This window comes from Neolamprologus brichardi, chromosome 16 (genome assembly GCF_056152115.1).
Source record: "Neolamprologus brichardi isolate AB-2024 chromosome 16, ASM5615211v1, whole genome shotgun sequence".
Taxonomy (NCBI): Eukaryota; Metazoa; Chordata; class Actinopteri; order Cichliformes; family Cichlidae; genus Neolamprologus; species Neolamprologus brichardi.
The window spans coordinates 23,886,291-23,911,349 of record NC_142119.1 but is presented as its reverse complement, the minus strand read 5'-3'; the positions used below and the strand labels follow the sequence as shown (position 1 = coordinate 23,911,349).

At 42.3% G+C, this 25,059-nt stretch overlaps 1 protein-coding gene across 3 annotated transcripts; it reads right to left on the bottom strand.

Moving 5' to 3' along the window:
- Positions 1–1,064: 1,064 nt before the first annotated feature.
- adam23b (ADAM metallopeptidase domain 23b) lies at positions 1,065–24,137 on the bottom strand. Of its 3 annotated transcripts, none has more exons than XM_087830198.1 (26): positions 23,920–24,137; positions 23,062–23,279; positions 22,541–22,617; positions 19,367–19,430; positions 18,609–18,691; positions 18,400–18,463; positions 17,132–17,204; positions 16,613–16,683; positions 16,374–16,439; positions 16,112–16,180; positions 14,225–14,391; positions 13,964–14,048; positions 13,782–13,869; positions 12,630–12,681; positions 11,683–11,782; positions 11,532–11,603; positions 11,353–11,439; positions 11,181–11,261; positions 11,015–11,065; positions 10,871–10,934; positions 10,675–10,780; positions 8,583–8,702; positions 8,158–8,326; positions 6,417–6,528; positions 5,947–6,037; positions 1,065–2,918 (listed from the first exon to the last, which is right to left on the bottom strand). In XM_087830198.1, exons 1-26 carry the CDS (start codon positions 23,993–23,995, stop codon positions 2,873–2,875), a joined length of 2,352 nt encoding a protein of 783 aa, XP_087686324.1. In that variant the 5' UTR covers positions 23,996–24,137; the 3' UTR covers positions 1,065–2,872. The 3 variants fall into 3 exon arrangements, with proteins under 3 accessions (XP_087686324.1, XP_035762553.2, XP_087686325.1); XM_035906660.2 differs by lacking the exon at positions 5,947–6,037 and adding an exon at positions 5,042–5,132; XM_087830199.1 differs by lacking the exon at positions 1,065–2,918 and adding an exon at positions 5,042–5,132.
- Between the last annotated feature and the right edge of the window lie 922 nt (positions 24,138–25,059).

Below are 25,059 nucleotides of genomic sequence, written 5' to 3'. Positions count from 1 at the left end.
CAAACTAAGAAGAAAACATGAGCAACCAGATCTCAGAAACTTTGCAGCTTCTGCCAACTGTGAAAAACTTGAAGACCAGTCATCAAGAGTGGTGAACGAGTTGCGTTTCTATGCTTTTACTGAAATGTCACAAGCATACCTGATCTCAAATGCAATTACTTTCACAGTGAGAAGCCAACACTAAATGTCCTGGGTGGGTTTCTTACTCATTCATCCTTTTCATGATGTAAAGAAGTAGACTTTACAACAGTTTTACTGCAAAGGCTAAATTATACCTTTTAAACAAATACCATTTTCATATTCATACAAGAAATGTATTGTTAGATACTTCTACACAGGAAGAGATGCAGCGGAGTGAAAATCATCATCATTATGAGAAATTACGTGAATCATGAATACTTCTACAAACCGGCAGGGAACATTTGAGTGACTGCATGTTCGACATTATGGTATACACATCGGGGCCAAGGTGTGGTCTCCCAGCAATATGGATCCAGGCACAAAAATCCCAAGATTCAGACTCTACATGCTCGGTTTTAGGGATCATGAATGACACAAAATCAAGGAATATTAGAAAAATCCCAAAACACATGAACACTAGGTCACGGATCCAGTGCCATGACAGTGACAGCATGGGGCAGAATGGAGTTTCAATGCATTGGTGTTAGTTATTGACCCCATAGTCCCCCCCCCCCCCCCCCCCCCCCCGCATTTCAAATGGTTTGTTCCACCTCCTCAAAGTTGCTCTTAAATAACACCAATCACACAATCAGGAGCTGCCAGCAGTTCATTGAGGATTTAAAACAGGGGTCCCCAATCCCAGTCCACGAGGGCCGGTGTCCCTGCAGGTTTTAGATCTCACCCTGGGTCAACACACCCGAATCACATGATTAGTTCATTACTAGCCCTCTGGAGAACTTCAAGACATGTTTAGAAGGTAATTTATCCATTCAAATCAGCTGTGATGGATCAAGGACCTACATCTAAAACCTGCAGGGACACCGGCCCTCGTGGACTGGGATTGGGGACCCCTGATTTAAAAGAAAAGAAGACAAACGCTTGGATAAAATTTGTCCGTAGTTTATTAATCAGTCCAACTGTACATAATGCAGTGAGAGAGGGACACCAGACAATGATTAACATGGAGGATTACAACGATGCCAGTGCTATGGCAGCACCTGGAATACGCCAACAATCAGCTGGACTGGAAATGATAGCCCTGCACAAGGAAACTGTTCAGGCCTCGATATGTACAGGCACCATACAGAGTGTGTGTGTGTGTGTATAAGTGTGTGTGTGATTAAAAATATCTGTCTGGATGAAAAACACACAAAAATGATTTTCAGTTCCACAAATGTAAAAGGGTGCTCTCTCTCTTATCCTCTGAAATACTAATTCAGTTATTTTGATGATTTCTTTATTTGTCCATCCACAGTTTGAGTACACTGAAGCGAAATGAAAGGAGACATAGGAGTGGCCAAATACAAAAGATTAGCTGATTAGCAGAGGTTGTTTTTTTTTTCTTTTGTAAAACCATGTCTACACCGATATCACTATTACCCATACTTTTGTGCAATATCTTTCTTTGCATAGTAAATAAAAGTTAAATGTTTTTTATTGTTGACATGCACCTATCTTTTGTAGCATATTTTCCTTGCAGATTTTGGGGACTCCCATATAGAATTATAAGCCCACTATAGTGATTTGCATGCAGCATTACCTGTAGAGCTGAACTTGATTTCTACTAAGAGTTTATGAGAGCAAAAAGGCTTAAGCCAGTATAGTGGGTGTTGATGAGGACTGTTAAGTGAGACCTGGCCGGACACGTGAGCGCCTGCATGGACAGACTTCATGCCCTCAGCATGAGAGGCACCACTGGCTGCAGACAGAGGGGAAAGTGCTCCGTGTGCAACAACATCCACATGTTCAGGTGATTGGTTCTTTGGCTTTTGAGTCAGTGTTGAAGATACTTCAAAAACGGGGGGGCTAAATCGGATCACAGTCTGAATCTCTCCGGAAATGACGCGCTTCTCCTCGACACCACAGCTTTCTCTCTCTGTCCTCGAATCTGACTTTAGATTTTCTTCTCTAACCATTTTGGCCCAAATCCTAGTCTCAGTTTGTTTGTTTTTTATTTTAATAACATTACCAAAAACACCCGCTATACAAGATGTTAAGATAAAAAACAAAAGCAATTGATGTCCTTGGAAAATATGCTGTCACTTCCAACCCTGAACTCCTTAAATATGTACAGTGGTGTGTGCATGTGTGTATGTGTGTGTGCGCATTCACTACATGGCCTGCATTGCCCTTATAGGTCCTCACATGAAGTTCTGCTTCAACAAGAGCTTCAACAGGCTTGTCACTGGGTTTGGTTTTTAATGAGGCTCTCTCCTGCGCTTTTTTTCTCCTCTTTCTGTGTTTTTTTTTTTCTTCTTTTTTATTTTTGCGGTATATTCATAGCTTTGGTAGCCATGCAGAGCCCCGCAGAGAGGGCTCTTCATGCCGGGCGCGGGCGGGTTGGGTGGGGGTCGGGCGGGCCAGCAAGCAGCAGGTTTTGTTTCGATTTTATTCATGCCAGGTGAGACAGTGGTGTGGATTCCGCCTGAACGCCTGTGCACTGGCACTAAAGGATGGAAAGAGGAGCTCTGTCACTCTGGAGATCAGGGTGGAGGGGCGTGGGTGAGGTGTAGTTGAAAAAGGCTGCATTTATAATGTCACTACGATGGAAATTTGTTAAAATGTCCACTATGTCTTTTTCAAGTAAATCTAATGCCAAAGAATCAGCAGCAGTAAGTGCAGTCCAGCTGTCAGGTAGCCAACTAAGGAAGCCTTGGAGCAGTCCCTGTGTGATTGCCATCTTCTCCTTGGGTTAAATGGCTGTGGCATTGGGGTCATACCGCCGTTTCTTCACATTTCTTGATGAGGAGATAAGAAAAAGAAGTCAGCATCTGCTATAATTATATATGCAACGGAGCTAGTGCAACCTGGACAAGCAACCACGCTCTCTTAAGGAAATGCTGTTAGTTGCAGTTTATTATGTAAGGCTGTGTGCAAAATCCCATACTTACGTACTTTTTAGTAGTAGTACTAGTAGTACGTGAGGATTGTTTGGTATAACACATTCTCAGTATGTATCCAATAGCATGCGAGGTACATACGATTTTGGGTAAGCGGGACAGTGAGCTGAAATCTAACGTTGATAACTCTTGAACTTGAGTGTTTAAATACATGCTTTCACTCTGCTGTTAATAAAATTTCAGCAAAGGCACTGGAATGTATCCTAAGGTATAAATCCTACTGTTTAAGTGATACATAGTATGGGATTTTAGACACAGTGTAAGTGTGCCTGATGAAAATGTTCCAAATGTGCACTTTTTGAGGGCTTCAGGATCAAACGCCGAGGACACTGAAGTGAGGACAGGCTGGTCCATGTTGGCCCGCTCAGCCTTGACTGCAAAGAGACAGTCAGAGGTATTTACAGTCACAAACCTGAGGTCTACAGTGTCAGCGATGAGAAAACATCACATCTGCTTTACAGTTTTTGTAGTACTGGCCAGATCTGAAATAAATAAACATGTTTAATTTTTGGACTCAAAGAACAATAAAGTCTAAGCCATATTACGTAATTTTTAAGGTGTTACGGATATAAATATACTCTGTTGCCTTCTTGCAGATGTGCTGATCGGCTCCTTCGTGCAACATCAGTTTACAAGGTGAAGTGTAGGAGACACGTGTCATTACCGGTATTGATGGGAAACACATTAGTTCCACTCAAAACAACCATCTGGGAGGAAAGAGCTAACATAACGTGTACTCTACAGCGGAGAGGAGGAAAGAGGAGACGAGCACAGAAATAACGATCACAGCGGCGGCAGCAGCAACAGTAACTACTACCACAACAGTGGGACAACAATGAGTACAACAACAGGAGTGATGCATAACCTCCCCGTACTGTGGCTTGCTGTGGGGCTCCTATCACTCTGTCATGCACCTGTTCCAATAGTCGGCCAGTTGAAGGTGGCACTATTGCTGTGCGTGGTTCATGCAGTGCAATGCGCCGTGTCTGTACCGGGTCTGCGAAGCAGGCAGCAATGGCAGCTGGTGTGGGCGGGTCCGAGAGTCCTGCTCTGCTCTATGGCGGAGCTCAGCCATCCAGGTGGGTGTGGCCAGCCATGGCACAAAGGCTGCAGACAACAAAAAGGTCCTGGCTTCTCTCTCTCTGTGTGTCTGTGTGTGTTGTTCTCATAACTCCATTTAAAGCCTCGGCCTCAAAGAGCGACGGAGTGAGAAAAAAACATCATGGAAGTGATGAGAGCACGACAACCCTCGGACCAAATTGCTCAGGGTTTGTCTCAGCCTTTGTGCAATGAACTGACCTCCTCCAAATCAACAAGTCAACATGCATAGATGTTTGGTTTCTTATTCTATTTTCTTTCTCTTTTTTTTTTGTTTTTTTTGCTGTTTTAGTGACAACCATGATGCTATCTGGCATGCTTTAGTGGCTGTAGGACCATATTTATTATTTAGTCCTTAGGTCTGTTTAGATTAGGATGCGTAACACCCCTGTTGCTCAAGACAGCAGGCTAATCAGCGGTGGGTAGATTTCCTAGCCATAGAGTGACACTGAATGGCCTAGTTTAAGATTTTAAAGGGGAGTAATTTCTGTAATATAAGTACAAACCAACTTTTTTAACCACTTAGCTGTTATAAAGTATTCTGTCCCCTCTGTACTTTACTATGAAATGCATGTCAAACATTGAACTCTGCCCGTCTAATCAGTTTGAGGTTCTGCTACAGATGCACAGACACCCCCAGCGTTTCCCAAAGTCAAATTTACTCATACAGTATCAAACACCTGAACGCCTTCCACACCCCTATGTGTTCTGCATGTCTCCTCGTCAGTGTGAGCCTAAGTGTAATAAGTGTAACATGTCCACCCTGGGATGCTGTATTCTGTAGCAGGAGCTCAAACCCTGGTGTCTAGAAGCAGCAGGGATGCTAGAGTTAGAGCAGGAGAGGCATGCGGCGTGTTGCTTACTTAAAGCCCCATCCAGTCCCCCCCAGCACTATGGCAGCCACAAGGATGGCTCCGGCGATGGAGCCTATTATTAGATTGGTGGCACTAGGACCTGTAAAGGGTTATGGGGAAAAAGACATGAGTTCCTATACTCATTTACTGTATTAATAACATTTAGCTATACAATGATGATTTCACATGGAACAGAAAACATACCATAAGTATACTATTACAATAAAATGACTGAGTTTGAGAATGCATTTTTTTGCATGCTTTTCAACCCCCTTTTAGTGTTATAAAGAGAATGTAATCAAGCAAACGCCCTGGAAATATTTAAGTTTATCTGGTGTCAGTTGAGGTAGCGATTATCAGTGGTTTGTCTGTTAAGGTTGTGTAGACCCTGGGTATCCATCACTGTAAAGGTTTACAGGTGACATGTACGTGTGATCTGCAGTGTGAGCAGTACAAAATGTTTTTAGGGGTCCCAGTCACCACACAGCCTACCACTGACTGACAAGCCAGGTCACTAACTGGACACTTCTCAGGACTGTTTTCATCTAAATGCCCCACATGCCCCAGAAAGGAGAGGATCACAGGAGCAACCACATAACGACTAAGAATAAGAGAAAGGAGAGGAAGTAGGGAGGGAAGAGGGAGGATGAAGAAAGAGGCTTGTAGTAATGGGGAACGACAGGAAGTGACAGGAGAAGGAGAGGAAGGAGGGAGGGAGGGAGGGGAGATCCATCAATCAATCACACGACACTGAAAACATCCAATCACATGACAATTATATGGTCATCACCAACACACAAGAAAACACAAAGCCACCGGGACGCACACACGGGCTCAGGCCGGCTCACGAGACCGCCCGCACACTGAGGCACCACTATGAGAGGAAGAGCTGTGAAAGGGTTAAAGATGCTTACTCTATTCCCCACCCTGTGCCTCCAAAAATCACCCCCAGGGCCAGAATGGTCCCTGCTACTGCCCCTATCAGCCTGTTAGTGGCCACGCTCACTGTGCAGAGGGGAAAAGGAGCATTATTACCACCCTGTCAAAAACAAATAGCAGGCTTCTGCTTCAGAGTCATGGATGAAGTGACCACTGCCCCGTAAGCCCCTCCCCCTGTGGTCAAAGCATCATCTTCAGAATCAGAGCAAACAAATCTTACACTGCTTTTACATTCTCCTACAATCAAAGCCTTTATGTTCCCCAGTAGACCTGTGAAACTCAGGAATGTGCGACTGACTCAGATCTAGCAGTGCGACTGAGAGCGACACTGTAATAACATTTACATTAAACATACGATCAATGTGAATCTGGGCTAAATTAAAAAAGGGTGGATATATTCATTTTTGGATGGCGGATGGCGGGAGTAGAAAGGTTGGAAACCGACCCTTGGGTTCTTCTTCTGGAGTGACATCGGGCTCTTTAGGCGGGTCAGGCATGCTACAGTCCGTCCCGGCCCAGGTGGTGTCACAGGTGCATGTGGCTTCATTGTTGCATACCTGTACACAGCAGACATACAGAGGTAAACAGAATGAAAGAGCCTCAAACCAGGATGCAGCAGCTATGGCTTTTTTCAATCTATCCACGGGATTACGTTTTTTTAAATTCCCCTCTAGGAACTTTTTCTCTTCCATTTTTCCCCCAACATTATACAAAAAAATCTGGCATAGGTTTTGACGTATGATAGAAAAAACACAATAGCTATGTTTTATTCAGCTCCAGTAATCCAAGCTGGTGTGAGCATCACAGAAAAGCATCACAGCGAGAAAAGTGCAGGATGGTGTAAAAAATGTATTTAATTTAGGCAAGCTGGTTTTCGGCTGACTGGCTTACTGAAAATCAATCAACCGACGTGTAATTTCCCAGGCAGCTATAGTCCCCTGAGGAGAACTCGCTTGGGAAAAAAACTTCTTTAAGAAACATCTTAAGCTTCATTTATAGTGCTGAACTAAATCCCTGAAGAACCTAACACTGCAGTTAGTTAACGCTTTGCATTTATACTTGTGCACTGGTGTGTCTGCATTACTTCGTCGTCTCAAGTGAAACTCATCCAATCATGTTGGACTCTGAGATAATAAATATTGAACAATGGCTACATGGAACATTTTGAATTTGGAAAAATAGTAGCTACTGCATTAGTAATTAATAGCAAAATGCTATTATTGGTGTCATAATCACATATTGTAACCATTATAAGTGCATCTTCCCAGTTATATTTCTGGGAAGATGCACGTCTCAATGCAGTATAGAGCAAATCAAGCTATTATCTATTATTATTGTTTTGTGTTTGTGTGTTTATTTTATCATCAAAAACAATTTGAGTTGCATTTAATGCCGGAAATATAAAGCATTGTATTTCCTGCAGAAAAGATTACGATTTTTGATTATTATGTATTTACATATTTTTAATTGTGGCAATTTCTACCACATCAGCTGAGAAATGATGCTGCACATGCCGGGCCACTCAGAAAGGAAGCACATTTAAAGTTTGAAAAGACAGCTGGGATAGACTCGAGTTCAACCCTTAATGACCCTGAATTGCATAAGCCGTTAAGAAAGTGGATAGATGGATGAAGAGAAGTATTTTATTTATTTTTATTTAAATACAGAATTAAAAAAAGCTTTATTCTGCAACCTCTTCTTAAAAGATCTAAATAAAGCCAGTTTGGCTTACTGGTATAAGAGGTATTTGACATTTCCATAAAAGGATAGAGGTTTTCCCCAGTTTCCAGTTTGTGTTGACACCTGAATAAAGGATTGCCAGTTGCATATTTCCCTTAAGCCTGAGGCTTTTGTTTGACTTTGTCTACTGAGAAAAAGAAAATCAACAACCCTGGGCATTTGAAATGCAATGAGCCTCCTTATTTTTCCTCATCCCTCCAGAGTGAGATTTAATAAACAAAGAGCAAATGCTGGTGTTTGCTGAACAGAAACTCTAAGTTAGAGCATAAACAGCCTTTATCCATGACTCAGTAAGCACTCTTTTCATCAAAGGTGTTGGAAACGTTCTGCAGCTCTTACAAACTAATACTGCACGCAGTTCATGCTTGCTAATCTTCTAAAAATGAGTGAACACCCTCTCAATTTGTCAGTGAGCAAAGAGTAGGTGTAGGTAAGTAAATACTCACCCCATGGCCCGAGCACACATGTCCGTTAGGTCCAATGGGGCAGGTGCTCATGTTAAGTGACTGGATGGGCAGACACTTGCGGTCAAGGCACATCATTGACGGCCCACAGGGAGTCCCATCCTCCACGTAGCCTAAATCAGTTTCATCATCCAAAAGGACGTGGGCACCCCTGAGGAGAAGGATGGAGTAGAGGTGAGGAGTGTTGAAGTCTCCCAAAAGATAAAGCTACAGAAGAAACACTGCCTGTAGGCACCCATTTTAGAAAGAAATAGAAAAACTTCTAGTAACAGCTTGCGTTTTATGAGAAAACGGCCCATTACGACACAAAAAATCCCCCAAATTTACTACAGAGTTTTTCTATTTATTTCCCACATGGGTAAAGAGCCGCCAGGCCCCAGGCATTATATTAAAGTAAATGTGTTTACGTGCACTGTATGACGTTCCCTTGGTGGTTGAAGGAGGTGGGGGTACTGTCTCCTTTCATGCTTCCAATGCGAGGGACACGCCCGACATTGGTACACAAAAGGAAACCACAGAACACGTCACTGTAAAAGAGAGAGATAAGCAACCAAAAATGTGTACAGATAGCACTCTTCCATCTGTCTAACAATGTAATGTCCACCTCTGCACCATCAATTACCAAAATGCACCAAAAAGATCTATTAGTTTGGTTCAAAGCAACATCTGTAAAGATCTGAAACCTCGTACTGATAACTTTGATTTAATCTGTTACAGTCAATGTTTGGTCTTTAATATTAAGTGCAACTTTAAAGTCACACTGCTTACCTTTAAACATGTTTTACAAATACACTGCCTGGCCAAAAAGAAGTCGCCACCTGGATTTAACTAAGCTATTAAGTATAAGCCTTTCATTAGATAATTACTGCAGTGATTACTTAATGCAGCTGGCAATATGTCATTTAAATGCAGTGAGCAGCTTCTTATTATTTAAACAGCCACATCACAAAACATTTCCCGTGGTTGTGGAAAAGATTTTAGTTTGTTTCAGAAGGTTATTGGTCTTTTCTACTGTCACCTTTATATTGTTAGAGACTCGCAGAACTATAGAGAAACCCCAACAATGAGACAACACCCTATGAGCAAGCACTTGGTGACAGTTGGAAGGGAAAACTCCCTTTTAATGGGAAGAAACCTCCAGTAGAAACCACAAGTAGGCCCACAACAATGTGTGGGGGGCTTGGATCCATGTCATGGGTGTGAGGGGAAAGAGAGAGCAGAGGGAGTTGGGACAAAAGGCACACTATGGGAGAGCTAGAATTTAAAATGAATTACTAATAATTAAATGCAATATCCTTCTATAAACACATGGAAACTGAAAAAGAAAGTGAGTGAAGGACATGGGACTCTCCCAGCAGTCTAAGATTACTGCAGCATACCTGGTGGTTCAGAATCACCTGATCCAGCCTTAACTATACGCTTTATCAAAAAGGAAAGTTTTAAGCCTTCTGTTATCTCCAGCAAAGAAAAACTAAAACAAAAAAAGAACTGTCATTGAGTAAAACCTGGAAGGTGGAACGAGGTCATAAAAAGAGGTGGATGAAATGATGGACCCATCATACAGAGCCCTTGTGTACAAGCCTGCAGAGGCACTTTTACAATCCCCGGCTGCTTCAGTTGGTTCTAGTGTCCTGTGGCCTAAAATAAGGTTTTTCCATAGTGGATGTTTTTCTTCCCTGATAGCACATTCATGTTCCAAGATAGCAATGCTTCAATTTATCAGGCTCAGACTATGAATAAATGGTTCAAGGAGCATGAGACATCATTTTCACACGTGGGTTGGCCAACCCAGACTTAACTGACCTTAACTGTTACTGGGAATATTGCCTTATTGGGAATGTGCCGGAGAAGACTTTACAAAGCGTTCTGATTCTGCCGACATCAATCGTGTTAAAAAATGAATGCCACTCTGGACGAGAATACATATTGTGAAACTGCATGAGCTTTTTGAAACGATGCCACTGCAAATGTGTGCTGTCATCGAAGCTAAAGGCAGTCCAGTTAAATATTTCAGGGTTTGGCTTTTTTTGGCTGGGCAGTGTAAACTGACTTGACTTTTACCACCACATCCCAGTTAAAGAGAAAAGCCAGGAAGACTGAAGACATGTGTGCTGAGGTGGTTTCCCTGGAATCTTTTTTTAGTAATTGATCTGATTGGTAAAAATACATTCCTGGCATTTGATGGCAATTATCCGTTTTAAACAGTGTCCTTTGGCGCCCTCTGTTGGATGGCTGTAAAACAACAACAACTGAGAAACCTGATGCTGAAATTCCACATAACAGGATTAACTTGTACAACATGTCTTTGGAATACCACAACAAAAATTTGGGGATCCTAAAGGATCTTGACAGTAAAACTTTCTCACCTATGCACAGCTGGCTGCTTGGTGCACAAAATGGGTGTAAATGTTGGCCGATCAGTTTAGAAAAGTTCAAAATATGCTTTCAGGCACTTTATTATTCAATGAATGTGCGACAGTGTTATTATTTTGTGCTCACTGTTTGCTACACTGGAGCCATTTTTCTCCATCTTTTCCACAGTTGCCCTTCTCTGTGCCCTCCGTGTTCAGCTTCTCATAGCAGAACTTCTCCGAGCCTCCAGCCTCTAAAACAAAAAGAGGGGCGATGAGCTGCACGCTGCCTCTCCTCGTGCAGAACACGTGCTCAAATTAACCCGAGGAGCATTAAACCTTACTTGATCCCCAGATGTATTTACACTGGTTCTCTCTGGTCTTACACTCTCCACTGTAACAGCGACCCTTTAGATAGAGATGAATAAAAATCAGAAAACTTTGAGCACATGTTGGCATTTATATTTTTTTAAATACCCATTTCTTACCTGGTTTACCTGGCAGATGTAACCATCTTGTTTATGAAGGTTTGGCGGGCACTGTAAAAATCACAAAGAGAACAACCTTTCTTTTTTAACAGCCAAATTTGTGTTCAACGTGCAAAAAAAGGAACTAATTAAAGCTATTTAAAGCTAAATAAACCATAAGCTCAACCTGTCCCGAGTCCCCAGAGCAGGTCTCTGAGATGTCACAGTCGTTCACAGCATAGCGGCAGCTGTAACCTCGTGGGTAGAACTGGCAAGAAAAGGAGAATAAAACAGTGTTAGATTTCAGAAATCAACTACTAGTTTTTCAGAGCTTTAAAAAGAAAGAACCAAGCTTGTACCAAGCATGTTTTATTGCAGCATGGTCCATCGCTGCAGTGTGCCCCATTGGCGAGGGAGCACTTCTTGCAGCACTCCTTTTGGCAGTCCTGAAAACAAAGGGAAACGAGCTTCAAGCATCTGAACAAAGAGAAGATGGCAAATGGGTGTACGTGACGTGGTGAAGTAAAAAGACCCTCACTGTTCTCAGTCCGCAGTCGCACTCCTCTCCTAGTTCTACAAATCCATTCCCACAATTTGCTGCCTCAAACAACTGCCAGGAGAGGACAAGACAATGTAAAAGGAGCATGTGTGCGTAAAAGTTTGACATGTTGAGAGAAGGGGCGACTAACCTTGGTTGGCCTGTTGAACAAACAAGAACCTCCACCTTTCAGGAGGAACTCCTTGTAGTCTGAGATGCTGCATTTGGAGAATTTTTGTGGGTGTTGGACTCTGCAGAGAGAAGACAATGATATTTATAAGTTTGTCCAACCAAACAAGATACAGTCAAAAAACTATGCCTAAAATGTTGACTTCAAGTAATCTGAATGCATGTAAATTTGCCAAAAGTCAATTTTCATTAGATATCTCAAAATTTCAGCTTACTGACTAAAATATATCACTAAGTTTAAAATCTTGAAATAATAACCTGAAATTTTGACCAATGGAAGTCGCAGAAACGAGCTTCCGTGGAAAGATGACCCTGCAACTATTATTACTGTGTTTATGTTCTCAGTTGCAAGTTTCAAGTTAAATTGAATACAACATGATTTAAATTGTGGTCTCAAATAGAGGCGTGTAGAATGATAAAGCTGGGTATGCTTCTGGTCACTGACAAGTCACTATCGTAACAGCATGCTTTGTCCCTCGGTTTTTGAGTCAGAGCCACTTGTTGCTCATCCTGTCCAGTTTCAAAACAACAAGATGGTGACGGCAAAATCCTCTCTAGGAACCTAACTAACCAATGGGGGACACCCTGGTGACTACAGCTACCTTTTATATACCCAATCCTACTTTAGCTAAAAGAGTTGCTTATTATTCACAAAACAGCATGCCGAAATGACAGTAGGTGCAACTTATTCATTTTCTTACTTGTGTACTGACTGACTAGGTGGTTAAAAACTGTGTAACTGTATTAAACAGTCGCTCAGAGTTAGTTAATAACAAGCAACAATGAAAAAAGCTGAACGAGTACTGATTGCTACATTACTGGGTGCACACAAACGAGCATTTGTAATTGCTCCGCCATGTGAATGAATGACTGTGTATGTGTGTTTCTCGGGGGTATGTTGGATCTTACCCAGTATCCTCCATTATGCAGCCAGCCCACTGGCTAGTACAGCCGCATTCCTCTGCAAAACAGGGCAGAAAGTGTAGAAACACCAGAGAAAGAGGAACGGACAGAGTAAGAAAATATAGCATCCACAACTTTCATTTTAAATAAAGACTTAGAGTAGACAAAGTAAGCATGTTAGCATGATTTTATTTTTGTAATTTCAAAGAAAAGCAGTCTTAATCCGTGGATTTAACTCCTGATATCCAGCTTTCTGCTGAATAATGAAGAATCCTTTCACTTTATTTTACACTGACATTCTCCTAGGCAGCTTTGGGGCCACAAATAGACTTTTGCTGATGGTTAGCATTTTTTCCAGCTTATAGTTTCTAACCTGGCAGCTGCCTCATTAAGCATGGCGATCTCAAACCTGATGGCATAAATTCTTTCTCAAACAGACATTTTCTGGTCTACTTTTCTCAAATACAGTCAGTCCACCGACGGTGACTTCTGGCAACAAGGTTGCAAAGAGACTTTTTGTTTTAGAGGAGGCCTGTGAATGACATCTAAAATATCAGTCAAGACTTTCAAAAAATGCATTGTATCCTGTATTTAAACAGTTAGATGCCAATAGTAACAGAATAGTGAAATGTGAAAGTTCACTTAACACAAAACACTTCCTTCTTAGACCTAAAGAGTTGAGAGCAGAAGTATTTGTGGTGCTCAAAGTACTAAAAATACAATTTCGAGAAAGAAAAACAGCTACATTTCTGCTACTTCTCCAATTTCCAGATGTGAGATTACATCCAGTTAGCAGTCTTAAATAAAGTGCATTTAAACACCTGCCATCGAAACATTTTCTCTCCTTTACAAACAACTTTAGCCGTGCAGCAAAAGTATTTCAGTTTTGTGTGTATGTCTGTTTTAAGAGTGAAAAATGTTCCCATCCTGACCTTAATTCAAGCAAAGCTGGATAATGTTAGAGAGGCATCTGAAACCAGTGAAGGGATCACAGGGTCTTCAATAAAACACCAAATGTATCATAACTGACAGGTGCATTTCTGAGACCGCTACATAAAAACTGTTATTTACTATGTGCCATGAACTTTGTGACTTTAGCCTGCCATCCCTATCGTACTTATAGCAGCTGTGTGTTAAGAAAAAGTGTTTCATGTTTACTTCTCTTGGATGCCGGATCCCACTGGATGCCCAGGTTCTGTGCCAGGCTCTGGGAAAGAGACACTACCATGGACGAGGTGGTGCCGTACTGTTGGCACAACAGTGACAAAATATTATTCACCGCATAATCACACTGCGATACGTCCACAGAGCAATGCTGGATGTGTGACAGTAAATCTGACCTCATTGACGCCTACTCCACGGCTCACAGAACACATGCCTCCAAAGTACGCAGTGCTGCTTCTGCGGTAGTGGAAGGTGGCGTTTCTACAAGAATGATGGAGATGAAGAATAAGACCGAAGATATAAATAGCACAAAAGCAGGTAAGAACACAGCAGCTTTAGTTACAGGCAGGCAAACAAAGTGTACTTCCATCAGAGCAAAACCAGAACAACAGAGACCACCCCAAACGATCTGTTCAGCCCCCGAAGGGCGAACTTACGAGAGTAGCTGCACAGAATCGGCATGGTGCTTGATGCTTTGCTGCCGGTACTTGGAGAAATCGCGCAGCAGTTCCAGCGGCTTCACACTTATGGGGATGTGATCCCTGTCTGTCCAAATCTCCACAGCAACAAGCACCACACGTGTATGGAGTTGCTCTTTGAAGATCTGCCGTCGGAAGCAATGAACACAACAAAACGTGTGAGATAGAGGCAGAGAGCAACAGCAAAGGAAGCGGAGACGGGAAGGACGGATGTAGAATAATGGGAGCGGGGAGGAATACAGGGGAGTGTTTACACACATACAAAGAACAAGACAAGGCTAACACTGATGTTTAGCCATGATGTTTGCCCTTTATTTTTGGAGTTTTGAATTCTTAGTTATCTATCTGAGTTTGGGTGTCTGTTTTGCTTTCTCTGTTATTCTAGTGTTTGAAGTTTTGATTCTTATCTGTGGCATGATGAGTTTTGGATTCCTGATTTGATCCTTTGCAGTATTACTGAAGATATGTTTTTTATGCTTAGATAAAATGAAAACAGAAGCTGTGTACGTTTTTTATGCTTCCTTGTATTCCAGTTGCTGTCTTGAGGTATTGTAAACCAAGACTAACCAGAGTGAGTTTCTTGTCTGTGTTTAGAATTTATCTTTTGAGTTATTTCCTGTTTTACTCTGTCAGTTGTCTCTTGTGTCTTGCTTTGACTTTTACTTCCTCCCCTGTGATTATCTTGTACCTTCACCCATGTTTCATTTCTCTCCTGCCCCCAGTTTGCTCTCAGGTTGTTTATATGCACTCACTACAAACTGTATTTAAATGTTTAATTCTCCGGGCATAGATTCAACTAGATGCTGGAAACATTCCTCAGCAAATCTGGTCCATATTGATGTGACAGCCTCCCTCAGTTGTTGCAGATTTGTCAGCTGCACAATAATGATGTGACTCTTTCATTGCATCCCAAAGGTGCCAATGTTTTAGCAGCACTGTCACTTAAATAACCCCTTTTCCCCATTCTGACAGTCAATGTAAGTATCTGCAGGTCTTCTTGACACCTCTACATGCCTCCATACACTGAGTTGCTGCCATGTAATTGGCTGATTCAATGGTTGGGCTAATGAGCAGCTATTGAACAGCTGTACCTAACAAAGTGTCTGGTGACTGTATACTGCCTTTCTTTTAATTAGTCTTTGTCTTCCCTGGATGTGTGCTTGCTGTTTACCCCGGTTCTCTGTGGTTTCCTTGGTTTTAGTTATTGATCTACGACGTCAACAAAATAAAAGGTTTGCTTTGCATTATTTTGTCTGCCTGGAGTCGTGCATTTTAGTCCTGTGACAATGTTTACCATTGTAGTTTAAGCATCAAATGCAAATTACACACGAGGGTGAATAAAATGTTAAACATTTTGCAGCTAGTGAGCACTGAACAAAATCAAATCTTATCCAGCTTGTGATGCCAGAGAAGTCATGTGCTAGACCACAGGTGTCCAACTCCAGACCTCGAGGGCCGGTGTCCTGCAGGTTTCAGATGTGCCGTTGATCCAACACAGCTGATTTAAATGTCTAAGTTACCTCCTCAACATGTCTGGAAGTTCTCCAGAGGCCTGGTAATGAACTAGTCATGAGATTCAGTTATGTTGACCCAGGGTGAGATCTAAAACCTGCAAGACACCGGCCCTTGAGGCCTGGAGTTCGACACCCCTGGGCTTGGTGATAATAGTAGCTGAGTGAAGTTAGACCTGCTGATGGCAAAACATTAAAAGTCAACTGTTATTAAGTACAGTAGGAGACGTTGCTGAACTCTTAGTAGGTCTTCTACAGATGATATTCTAAAATAGGTTTCCAAAAAAAGCACACACTCCAGTTTGCTCAAAGGATAAGTAAAAAGCTTACTCACACTATCCACAAGATTAACTACTGACTTGGCAAAGTTCCTCGTGTGCTGCTTGTTCCTGTGTCGTTTAAACTGCAAACAGAAAGGGGGAGGGAAAAATAGCACACAGTGATGTACAGTGTGTAACGTTCGGTGACGCTTGCTGCTCCCTCCTTCTGGGAGGGAGTCGGCCCAGGTCTGGAATATTAAAGAGTATCCTTTTGTCCATGATAAAATACCAGCCACATAGCATCAAATGAGGAAAAAAGGAGAGATTTTTACGCACCATACTGTGGTCGCTGACAATCATGACTTCTAAATACTTCATCTCCTCAAATACGCTGCGAGGCATCTGCAAAACAAAACAACAATGACCAGGCAGCTTCAAGCGTATAATTTGGAGCACCACAGGTCTGACCTTGTAAACGTCTGTGGGTGTTTTTATTGTAAACTGTGAAACGCAGCCGGGGTGAGTGCACTAAAGTCATTGCATTACTTCAGAGAGAAGTGAGATCAGAGACTTACTGCTCGCTTTTTCCTGCGCCTCAGCCAGGACAGTTCATCCAGCTCGGAGAAGAGCTGCTCCTCCTCTTCCTCTGCAAATAAGCACAAGGAAAGAGTGACACCTCTACTGACTCAAGTGTTTACATCCCTGTAGCCTTGTTTTTGAAAGAAATTGTTATGCATGTGACATTTTCCCAGAAATTTCCACAGCGTGTCTCAAAATTTCCTATGAAGTGCAAAAAGACGAGTGAAGACAGGGAACTTGGCAAAACGGCAGCGAGGCAAGTGCTTGTGATCCAAGGAAAGTGATATACATTTGGTCCATTTGGCAACTATAACACTAAAATCCAATCCAGTTTGTTTTAAAGGTCTCTTCTGAGGTGACAGCCTATCTGGACCTTCCTGTCCTTGCTTTGTGTCTGAAGACAGGGATGATAATGTCAGGTTTAAGAAGTCAAAAGAGGTGTGGTGCTGGTCAGAGGGGAAGGACTGATAAAGACAGTTATGTGAAAAGATTAATGACAGGCATCGAAACCTTACCCTGCTCCAGTGAATCATCATCCCACAAAGAAGAGGCTGCTCTTCTTAGTTTGTGAGGCCTAGCAGCTGTATCCTGTAGGAGTCAGGCAAACAAATCGGTGAAAAAAAAGGGAGGGTAACTTGTACAAGCAGGCAGAGCAAATGAACAAACATTCAGCAAATGAAAAAAATAAGTTTAAACACTAACACGTAATTTATCAAGGATTTACAAAAGTAAATGCAGGACTAAATAATTACGCAAATAACAATGTTTGGCGCTGAATGCCTGCTGCACATCTTTTCTGACGTTTAGCCGCTGTTATGTATCAGAGTGAGTACTCTTGAGTTGCTGATTTCAAGAGCACGAGGTGTTCCAGTTTTATAAAGAACGAGAGCACTTATGTTTGCATGTAAAGGGGGGGAAACTATTTTTCCCACCAACAATGCAGTCAAATCCACTTGTAGTATCAGGAAAAGGAACATTTCTAGCAGTGCACAAACATGTAGACTGTCAATACTAGAAAACAGATACTGCGCAATCAAAAGCATGTCCGACAGATTATTACAACAAGAAGAAAGTGCTGGCAATCTCTAAACATCCCAGCACTCATGATTTTTTTGGCCACAGATTCCCATTAGCACCTAATGTTCCTCTTTCACTATAACTATGATATAATTATGACTATTGGTCAGAGGGCCCGGTGGCGCCAGTGTCCGGCAGCCTCGCTTCTGTCAGTGCGCCCCAGGGCAGCTGTGGTTACAATGTAGCTTGCCATCACCAGTGTGTGAATGTGTGTGTGAATGGGTGGATGACTGAATGTAGTGTAAAGCGCTTTGGGGTCCTTAGGGACTGAGTAAAGCGCTATACAAATACAGGCCATTTACCATAACAGGAAGAACTGGTGTGGGCCAGAGCCATCACTGAATAGTCATCCAGGACTAGAAAAGCACCCTAACCGTAACCAGCTTTCTATACTATGGCTTGACAAATAAGAATTATGCTGATTAACATACAATAAAAAATGCAGATTATTTGTTTTTGCTATAGCCATATGTTAGATCATGAAATCCAACAATTTAAAGAATACCCGACATATCAAACTAGTAAAAAAAACCCAAAACATAAGGTCATGTTAATCCCATGTCATTTCCTTTGAAAACAGGATGATCCTGGTAGGATATCCTTGCCTGAGAACAAAAAGGAGTAACAGCATAAAACGTGCGTTTCCATCCAAGGCGAGGATGTTTGTTTGATCGCAGTGTGCGTGTCTGCTAAAGGAATAACTTACACTTGAATGATTCTGTTGTAAGGGCTCAATTAGATACACATGGACTCCATCGTCAAACATCCCACTGCCAGGCAGAGGGAGAATAAAAGGGAGAGACACACCAGTCAATACCGAGTCAATAGGAGCTAAGCAGCAGAGATGAGTACATCCAGAGATATTCTGAGCGCGGCGAGGATTTCACAAAAAAAAAAAATCTGATGTTCACTTACTGCAAACCGTTACAGGTAGATAAGGCTGCGTGGGAGTTATCGTTCCCTCTCACCTGGCCGTGGTAGTAACAGTGCTCACCGCCCTGAGAGAAGAAGACACAGTACTAAGGCAGCATCAGCGCTAGCATAACGCACAGAGTTGTGTGTACACCGTCGTGGCGCTGTGTGAAGCTGTCAGTGTGTTTGAATTTTCCAGCAGTCCCAAAAGGGTAACAGCTTGTGTCACAGATGTCAGTTTTGGCTTATTTGCAGCTCACTCCTGCAGGGGGGCTCAATCTATGCTTGTTAAAAGGGGAAGTTAATACACTGCAAGGTGGGTGCCGACACTGTTTGTGACTCAGCCATCAGACCCCGGGTGAGCGCAGGACCTTGTTTCCCTCTGTCTCTCTCTTTTCCTCTCCCTCACACACACTTCACCCATCCCGTCCTGCTCTGATACTGCAGAGTGCTTTCTCTCCCTCATCATGTGACCAGAGCTCCAGCAGGAGGCTGCAGGGGAGCAAAACCCTGCTGATTCAGCTATAGCATGCCCAACCCAGCTCTCTGCCTGAATCAGCAGCAGGAGAAAACAGCTCTCATCTCCATCTCACTAGCTTACATCCTCATCTATCTATCTATCTATCTATCTATCTATCTATCTATCTATCTATCTATCTATCTATCTATCTATCTATCTATCTATCTATCTATCTATCTATCTATCTCTGTGCAAGGTCAAAGCAGCATACACATGAGAAATGTGTCTACTTAAACATTACCTTTGATATAACAGGTTTCCCTCCTTCATAGTGGATCTCAACATAATCTGAAGACAGCAAGTCACTGAAGAAAACAGAGACTGCAGTTAGTAACAGGAGGAGTTGCCAGGAGGAGTAAAAGGAGGTGATGCAGTGAAAAAAACATGCAGGAGTCTGTCTGTCTCGTTTTGCTTTCTCTGACTCACATATTGTGGTTTTAAACTAGTGGTGAGAGAGCAGTGCTTTGGTTGGCGTTTAAACACGAACAGTCATCACCGCCGGGCCCGCATTTGGCTGCACAAACACTCCCCTGGCATCTCAAAAGTGTAGTGGAGATGTTAAATGTTGTCTGCCCTCAGGAAAAATTACTATGCAGGTAACCTGGGGATGACTAACTAGCCCGGCAGAAGATGCACAAAATAAAACTGGATTTGATAAAAATCTCTCAAAAGCACCGTGAGAACAGAACAGAAGCATATCATATGAAGCTACCTGCTTCTGCATCAGATTTGACCAAACCAAACTGAACGGAAAAGCCTAATGCGATAAATTATCCTAAGGCCTCAACCTCACCTTGAACACAACAGTTCTCTCAGCAGCTCCCTGAGTCAGCGTCCCTCACGCGCTCGGTCTGCTAGCTGACTTCAAGAGATAATTTCTGCCACAATGGCGCTTTTTTTTCTGAGTAACCTTGCAAAACGGAAACATCCCTCCTCTCTGAACATATAGCTGTGCCGCAGCAAGAAAAAAAAAGGATGGAAATAGTGGCTCTGTATTGTGACACCAGCAGTGTGACCATTTTTTTGAGTGATGCGTTGGAGCATGTGAACAGGAAGTGCACCATTACGAGAGGAGAGCCAAGGCGCGAGCAGTCTCTGAGAGATTCCTGAGTCAAGGGCTATTTATAGCTTGACAGATGAGAAGAGTGGGCCACACCAGAGTGTATCGGTGTTTGAACGGCTGTGTGTGCATAAGTGTGTGGTTGGCTCTCTGGCTGGCTGGTAACAAAGCTGAGTGTGGAAAGGTAAAGCGCCGGAGCGTAAGCATCTTGAGGTGTGTCTGTTTAAACGTCTATGCGCCACGGTTGCGCGTGGAGACCATGAGGAGGGAGTTCTGCCCCAAGGTCTCTTGGTTCACAGGAGACGGAGCACCACAATGCAGCAGGAGAGGCAGCAGCACATGAAAGGCACAAAGAGGTAAAGGAGAGAGAGGGGACCAAAGAGCTGCAGGAGGTTCTCACGTCTGGCGCCAGATCAAATGTAACTCTAAAATCCTGTAGCAGCACATGACACAGTCATGCTGTTCATGCAAGGCAATAATCTGCTCTGAGGTTTAATATATGGAGATGCTATTAAGTATTTAGAAAGACGGCAAAGGAAGAAAATCTCCCAGACAAAGTTGCCATTGTGGCCACTGACGATTTAACTAACGCATTTCAAAAACATCCAGATTCTTTAAAAGTAAGACTTATATTAGTTTCTGTAAATCCTCTTTTTAGTTGCTTACAATTCCAGGTACGGTAAGAGGTGAGCAGATAAAGCAGCACCCACTAGCAGGGTGCAGACCTATCTATATTTAGATCAGTGCTGCTGCAGCTACAACACTAAGCAGAATTCAAACCCCTGTTCTTGCACAAAAAAAGCATCTAGTCAAGAACCTACAAGCAAACAGCTGGGAATCAAGGTCACACGTGCAGGCCTCTTCACTGCTGCTGAGATTTTCCTGTTGTACTATGTGGTGCTTCCTGAACGGAGTGACAGGCTTTTCTGTCACTTGACACGATGCATGCAATACAAGAAGCGATGCATTTTTCATTTCAGCTAAACTTCATGGGAAATGTTCAACTTAAAACGAAGATAGCAGTGACAGACACTCTGAAGATATCCCAGCGCCGATATGTGATCTCCAAAACCGCAGACTGCAGAAGATTTCTGAACTTGTACATTTGGGCAATAAAACAAATACTAATTGCTCCATACTGCTCCACTGCCTACAAGTCTTTATCCGCCTTGACGTGGGCACTGGCATGATACGCAAACCACTATGAAGCCAAAGCTCCAACATTTCCTTCATTATAGCTGAAATAACAACTGTATAAAGTAATTTCAAAGCGTGTTTACAGGATCTTAAGTTTATGGCACATCCTCTGTGATCTCAGCAAGCCACAGGCACAAGCTGAATATCCAACCACATGATAAGAAAACATAAAAGTAACTAAATCCTACAGGAATTTTTCACATATGTACGCCAGGCTTCTTTATACAGGAAGCGAATCAATAGATGCAGAATACACAGCAGCCGTCTCCATCCTCATTTGCAAGCTTATTAAATCCTCATTAAATATAGATTTGTTGGTTATCCAAAATCCTTCAGATAAAACTAGTCTGGCTGCTGAGCTGACGTCGCTCTTAGCACTTAGCAACCAACGTGCTGACCCACAGTTTCCCTGATTACATTATCTTCAATTGATGCTGCATTAAGCTCTGTTCTGACACATTATACATATCATTTACAAACAAGAGTCAGCTACTCTATGTGGTTCATCGCTTCGTATCATAGTCTGAGTCGACTTTCAGTTCACTGAACGTCTGCTTTGTGCTGTCATGATAGAAATACAAGTGTAGTGCACTTATGCATGTTCTGTTTGAGTCCTACACTGGTCTTTATATTTTGTATCTTTCTGATGACAACAATTTCATTATATTTATTATTATTGTGGTACACCAAAATCTGTAACAAGCAGATTTATGTTTAAATTAGTAAAGGATTTAAAACAGGAAATAAGAGTTATCTTAATTGTATTCTATACATGACCATGGATTATAGAGTGAAGAGTGTCTATGATAGGCTATATGGATACTGGTCACAAGGCCAGCATGATACAAGATACTGAAATTCTATTGTTTTCATCTATTTAGTCATTTTTGTTGAGATGACCTTGAGAACAAATACTCTTTGACATGTTCTTATCATCTGGTGTCATTTCCCATAAAGGGCTGTGATGCGTCTTTGTCTCATGCTAGATTAGTACTCAGAAAGCCTGGTGGTGAGATTTTGGGGAAAAAAACAAGGACAGGGAGATAAACAAAATCCTTACACATCTCTGAGTTTCACAGAAAAAAGCCCACAATCAATAACACTAACCAATTTAAGTGAAATAAATCGCTGTGGTTAAATTACATTAGGAGAACTTACTTGTTAAGAGACAGATCTAGAACAAATCTGGAGCCAAATGCCTCTAACTGGAAACTAACTTGGGCTAGGTGGACTGCCTGTAGAAGAGAAAAATAGTAGTCACTGCAGATAATGGTAGCTTGCAAAACAAATAAGATTATAGCAGCATCTCACAGAGCCAAAATCCTCCAGGGTCTGCCTTCAACTTCATTTACAGCACAATGCACAAATAACAGATGTGCTGTATCAATGACGGATGTTAATGTACAGTGGGTTGACGGGAAGAAGTGCTTCTTTCAGCACACTTGCTTTGGCATCTCTCCAGTTGCTAAAGAAACACATAAACTATGCTAGGTGGGTCTATTTTGACTACTATCTTAGCTTTGACTGATTCTGCACAGCAAACTGACATGAAATACTGGGATCAGACCAAACAACACAATATTATGTACTACAACCTTTGACCACACATCTTGCAAACTTTTTGCACAATCAAGGCTATACAAGCATTAATCATCTTCATCCACCCCTCTTCCACATACCTGGCCCTCTGAAGCTTGGTTCTTAGCATGGGTGTTCAGGTCATGGTAGGTACTCTCAGAGTCCTCATTTAGGTAGTAGATCAACCGAGAGGGGTAGGTGATCACATGCTCTACTGCATGGTGTGTTGTGTTGTCTGTGGTGGGTGCAGCAGTTGCCTGTTGCTTCAGCAGAGCCGACACTGCGTCCCTCTCAACCTTGTCCTCTACTCCTTGAACCTCTGCAAGGGATTTTTCACAGCACAGATGCATATATATATTTTTTAAAACTACAGATATGCACAAAGCCAGGTATCATCTTTAATTCATAAAACACAATTATTACACTGAGGCAAGTGGCTTTAGCTTTATGCCATTTTTATGACACAGTTCATCTGCAGTGATTGCATGCAGCAGTATACTCAAAAACTAATAGCCACCACCAATTACACTGATTTAGAACACAGACTATAAACTGCCTCATATGAAAAACACTTTTGATGCGGTTATTGCCAAAGTAAAAACTGCACCAGATAAATACTGTTCTCATTTAATCCAGCTTGCCTGGATAATATCACGCACTTGAACAAACACAGAGCCTGTGTGTTAGACTTAATTCAAGCGTAGTAAATATCCATAACAGTGATCATTGTGTTTTTACTAGCTGAACAAAAGATGCTGAGATGCTGTAGTCTGCCCTCATGCAGCATCACGCTAAAGACGCAGCGTATTAAATACAATAATTCCCGGTGGCTTCCGAGGAACGCTGTTATAGATCCAAAGCACATCACCAAACAATATTTCCGCACAAAGCACAGAGTGGAAGGCGTACGCGATCACATTAAAGTGACAAAAAAGCCAGCAGGCTGTGGCAGTACCTACCGAGTGAAGCTAGTGATGGATGAAGCCAGGGCAAAGGGATGCTGACGAGCAAAGTGGCCAGAAATATCAAATGCATGATTCATATTTGATAACTGAAATATCTCAATATCAACACATCAACGCAGTTAATTGCTCGCGGCCCATCGTGGCGGGGGAGGTGCCGTGGAGGGGGGATCTCTTCATGGATGCAGGAGACACCGGGCTTTACTGCTGCAGTAGCGGAAGAGGAGGAGGAGGAAGAAGCGGAGAGAGGAGGGGTGGGGGTGGGGGGCTGAAAGAAGGCGGTGGCCAGGAGGCAGCTACTGGAAGTCTACCAGCAGGTTGCTGCTCCTCCTTGATGAGCTCAAATGTCCTTTCTCACCACAGACACAACCAAGTGAGAAAGGACATTGCCACTAATATAATATAATATAATATAATATAATATAATATAATATAATATAATAACATAGTAGTTACATTATGTAGGCACTTGCCACTGTAAACAATACCAGTATAGAATAATCGTTCGACTTTCAAGTTTGGTTTCAGTGGTTTTCTAATTAAAGAAAATGTCAAACTGTGTGTGCTGGGAGAGAAAGTACTGGGACCATTCAGCAGCACCATAATCTTCTAAAACGGCTCCATGTATTATCAGCAGCGTAAACCAGACCGTGTGCTGTAATTGCTCTTTAATAATTATCAGTATTATTCAGTAGGTAACTTTTATCTGTTGTGTAAAGGTGCCTTGAGTCAAAACCTAGTTCTAACATCCTTAAAGTGGTAGTTTTTATGATAACTCACATAGTGCGTTTTCCTGAATGTTTTACCTGAGTTGTGCGGATGCGCAGAAAACCCGGGGCCAGGTGGTATTCCAGTAATTTGGGACTCTGTGGTGCATAATAAAGCTGCCCCTCCTATAGTGTGTGCTCATTCACAACTGGGGTCTAAAAGCACATTTTCGCCCAAGGGCTAGAGCAAATTTATCCACGCATTCGACATAAAATTACTGTATGCAGCCATAGTTGTACTTAATTAGTTATTACGCTCATATGAGTGAAATACTGCATAACATTTTAAGCTGATGATACGTTTTAACTGCCTAATCTAGTATCTTTGTTTTTGTGACGGCAGACATGAGAACAAAGCCTCATTAATAGG

Coding starts and splice junctions, on each gene's coding strand:
- adam23b (XM_087830198.1), bottom strand. CDS start 23,995: ATGCATTTGATATTTCTGGCCACTTTGCTCGTCAGCATCCCTTTGCCC. Junction 13,870..13,963: donor GTGGAGTAGGCGTCAATGAG/GTCAGATTTACT, acceptor TTGTGCCAACAG/TACGGCACCACCTCGTCCAT. Junction 11,604..11,682: donor TGTTCAACAGGCCAACCAAG/GTTAGTCGCCCC, acceptor CTCTCCTGGCAG/TTGTTTGAGGCAGCAAATTG.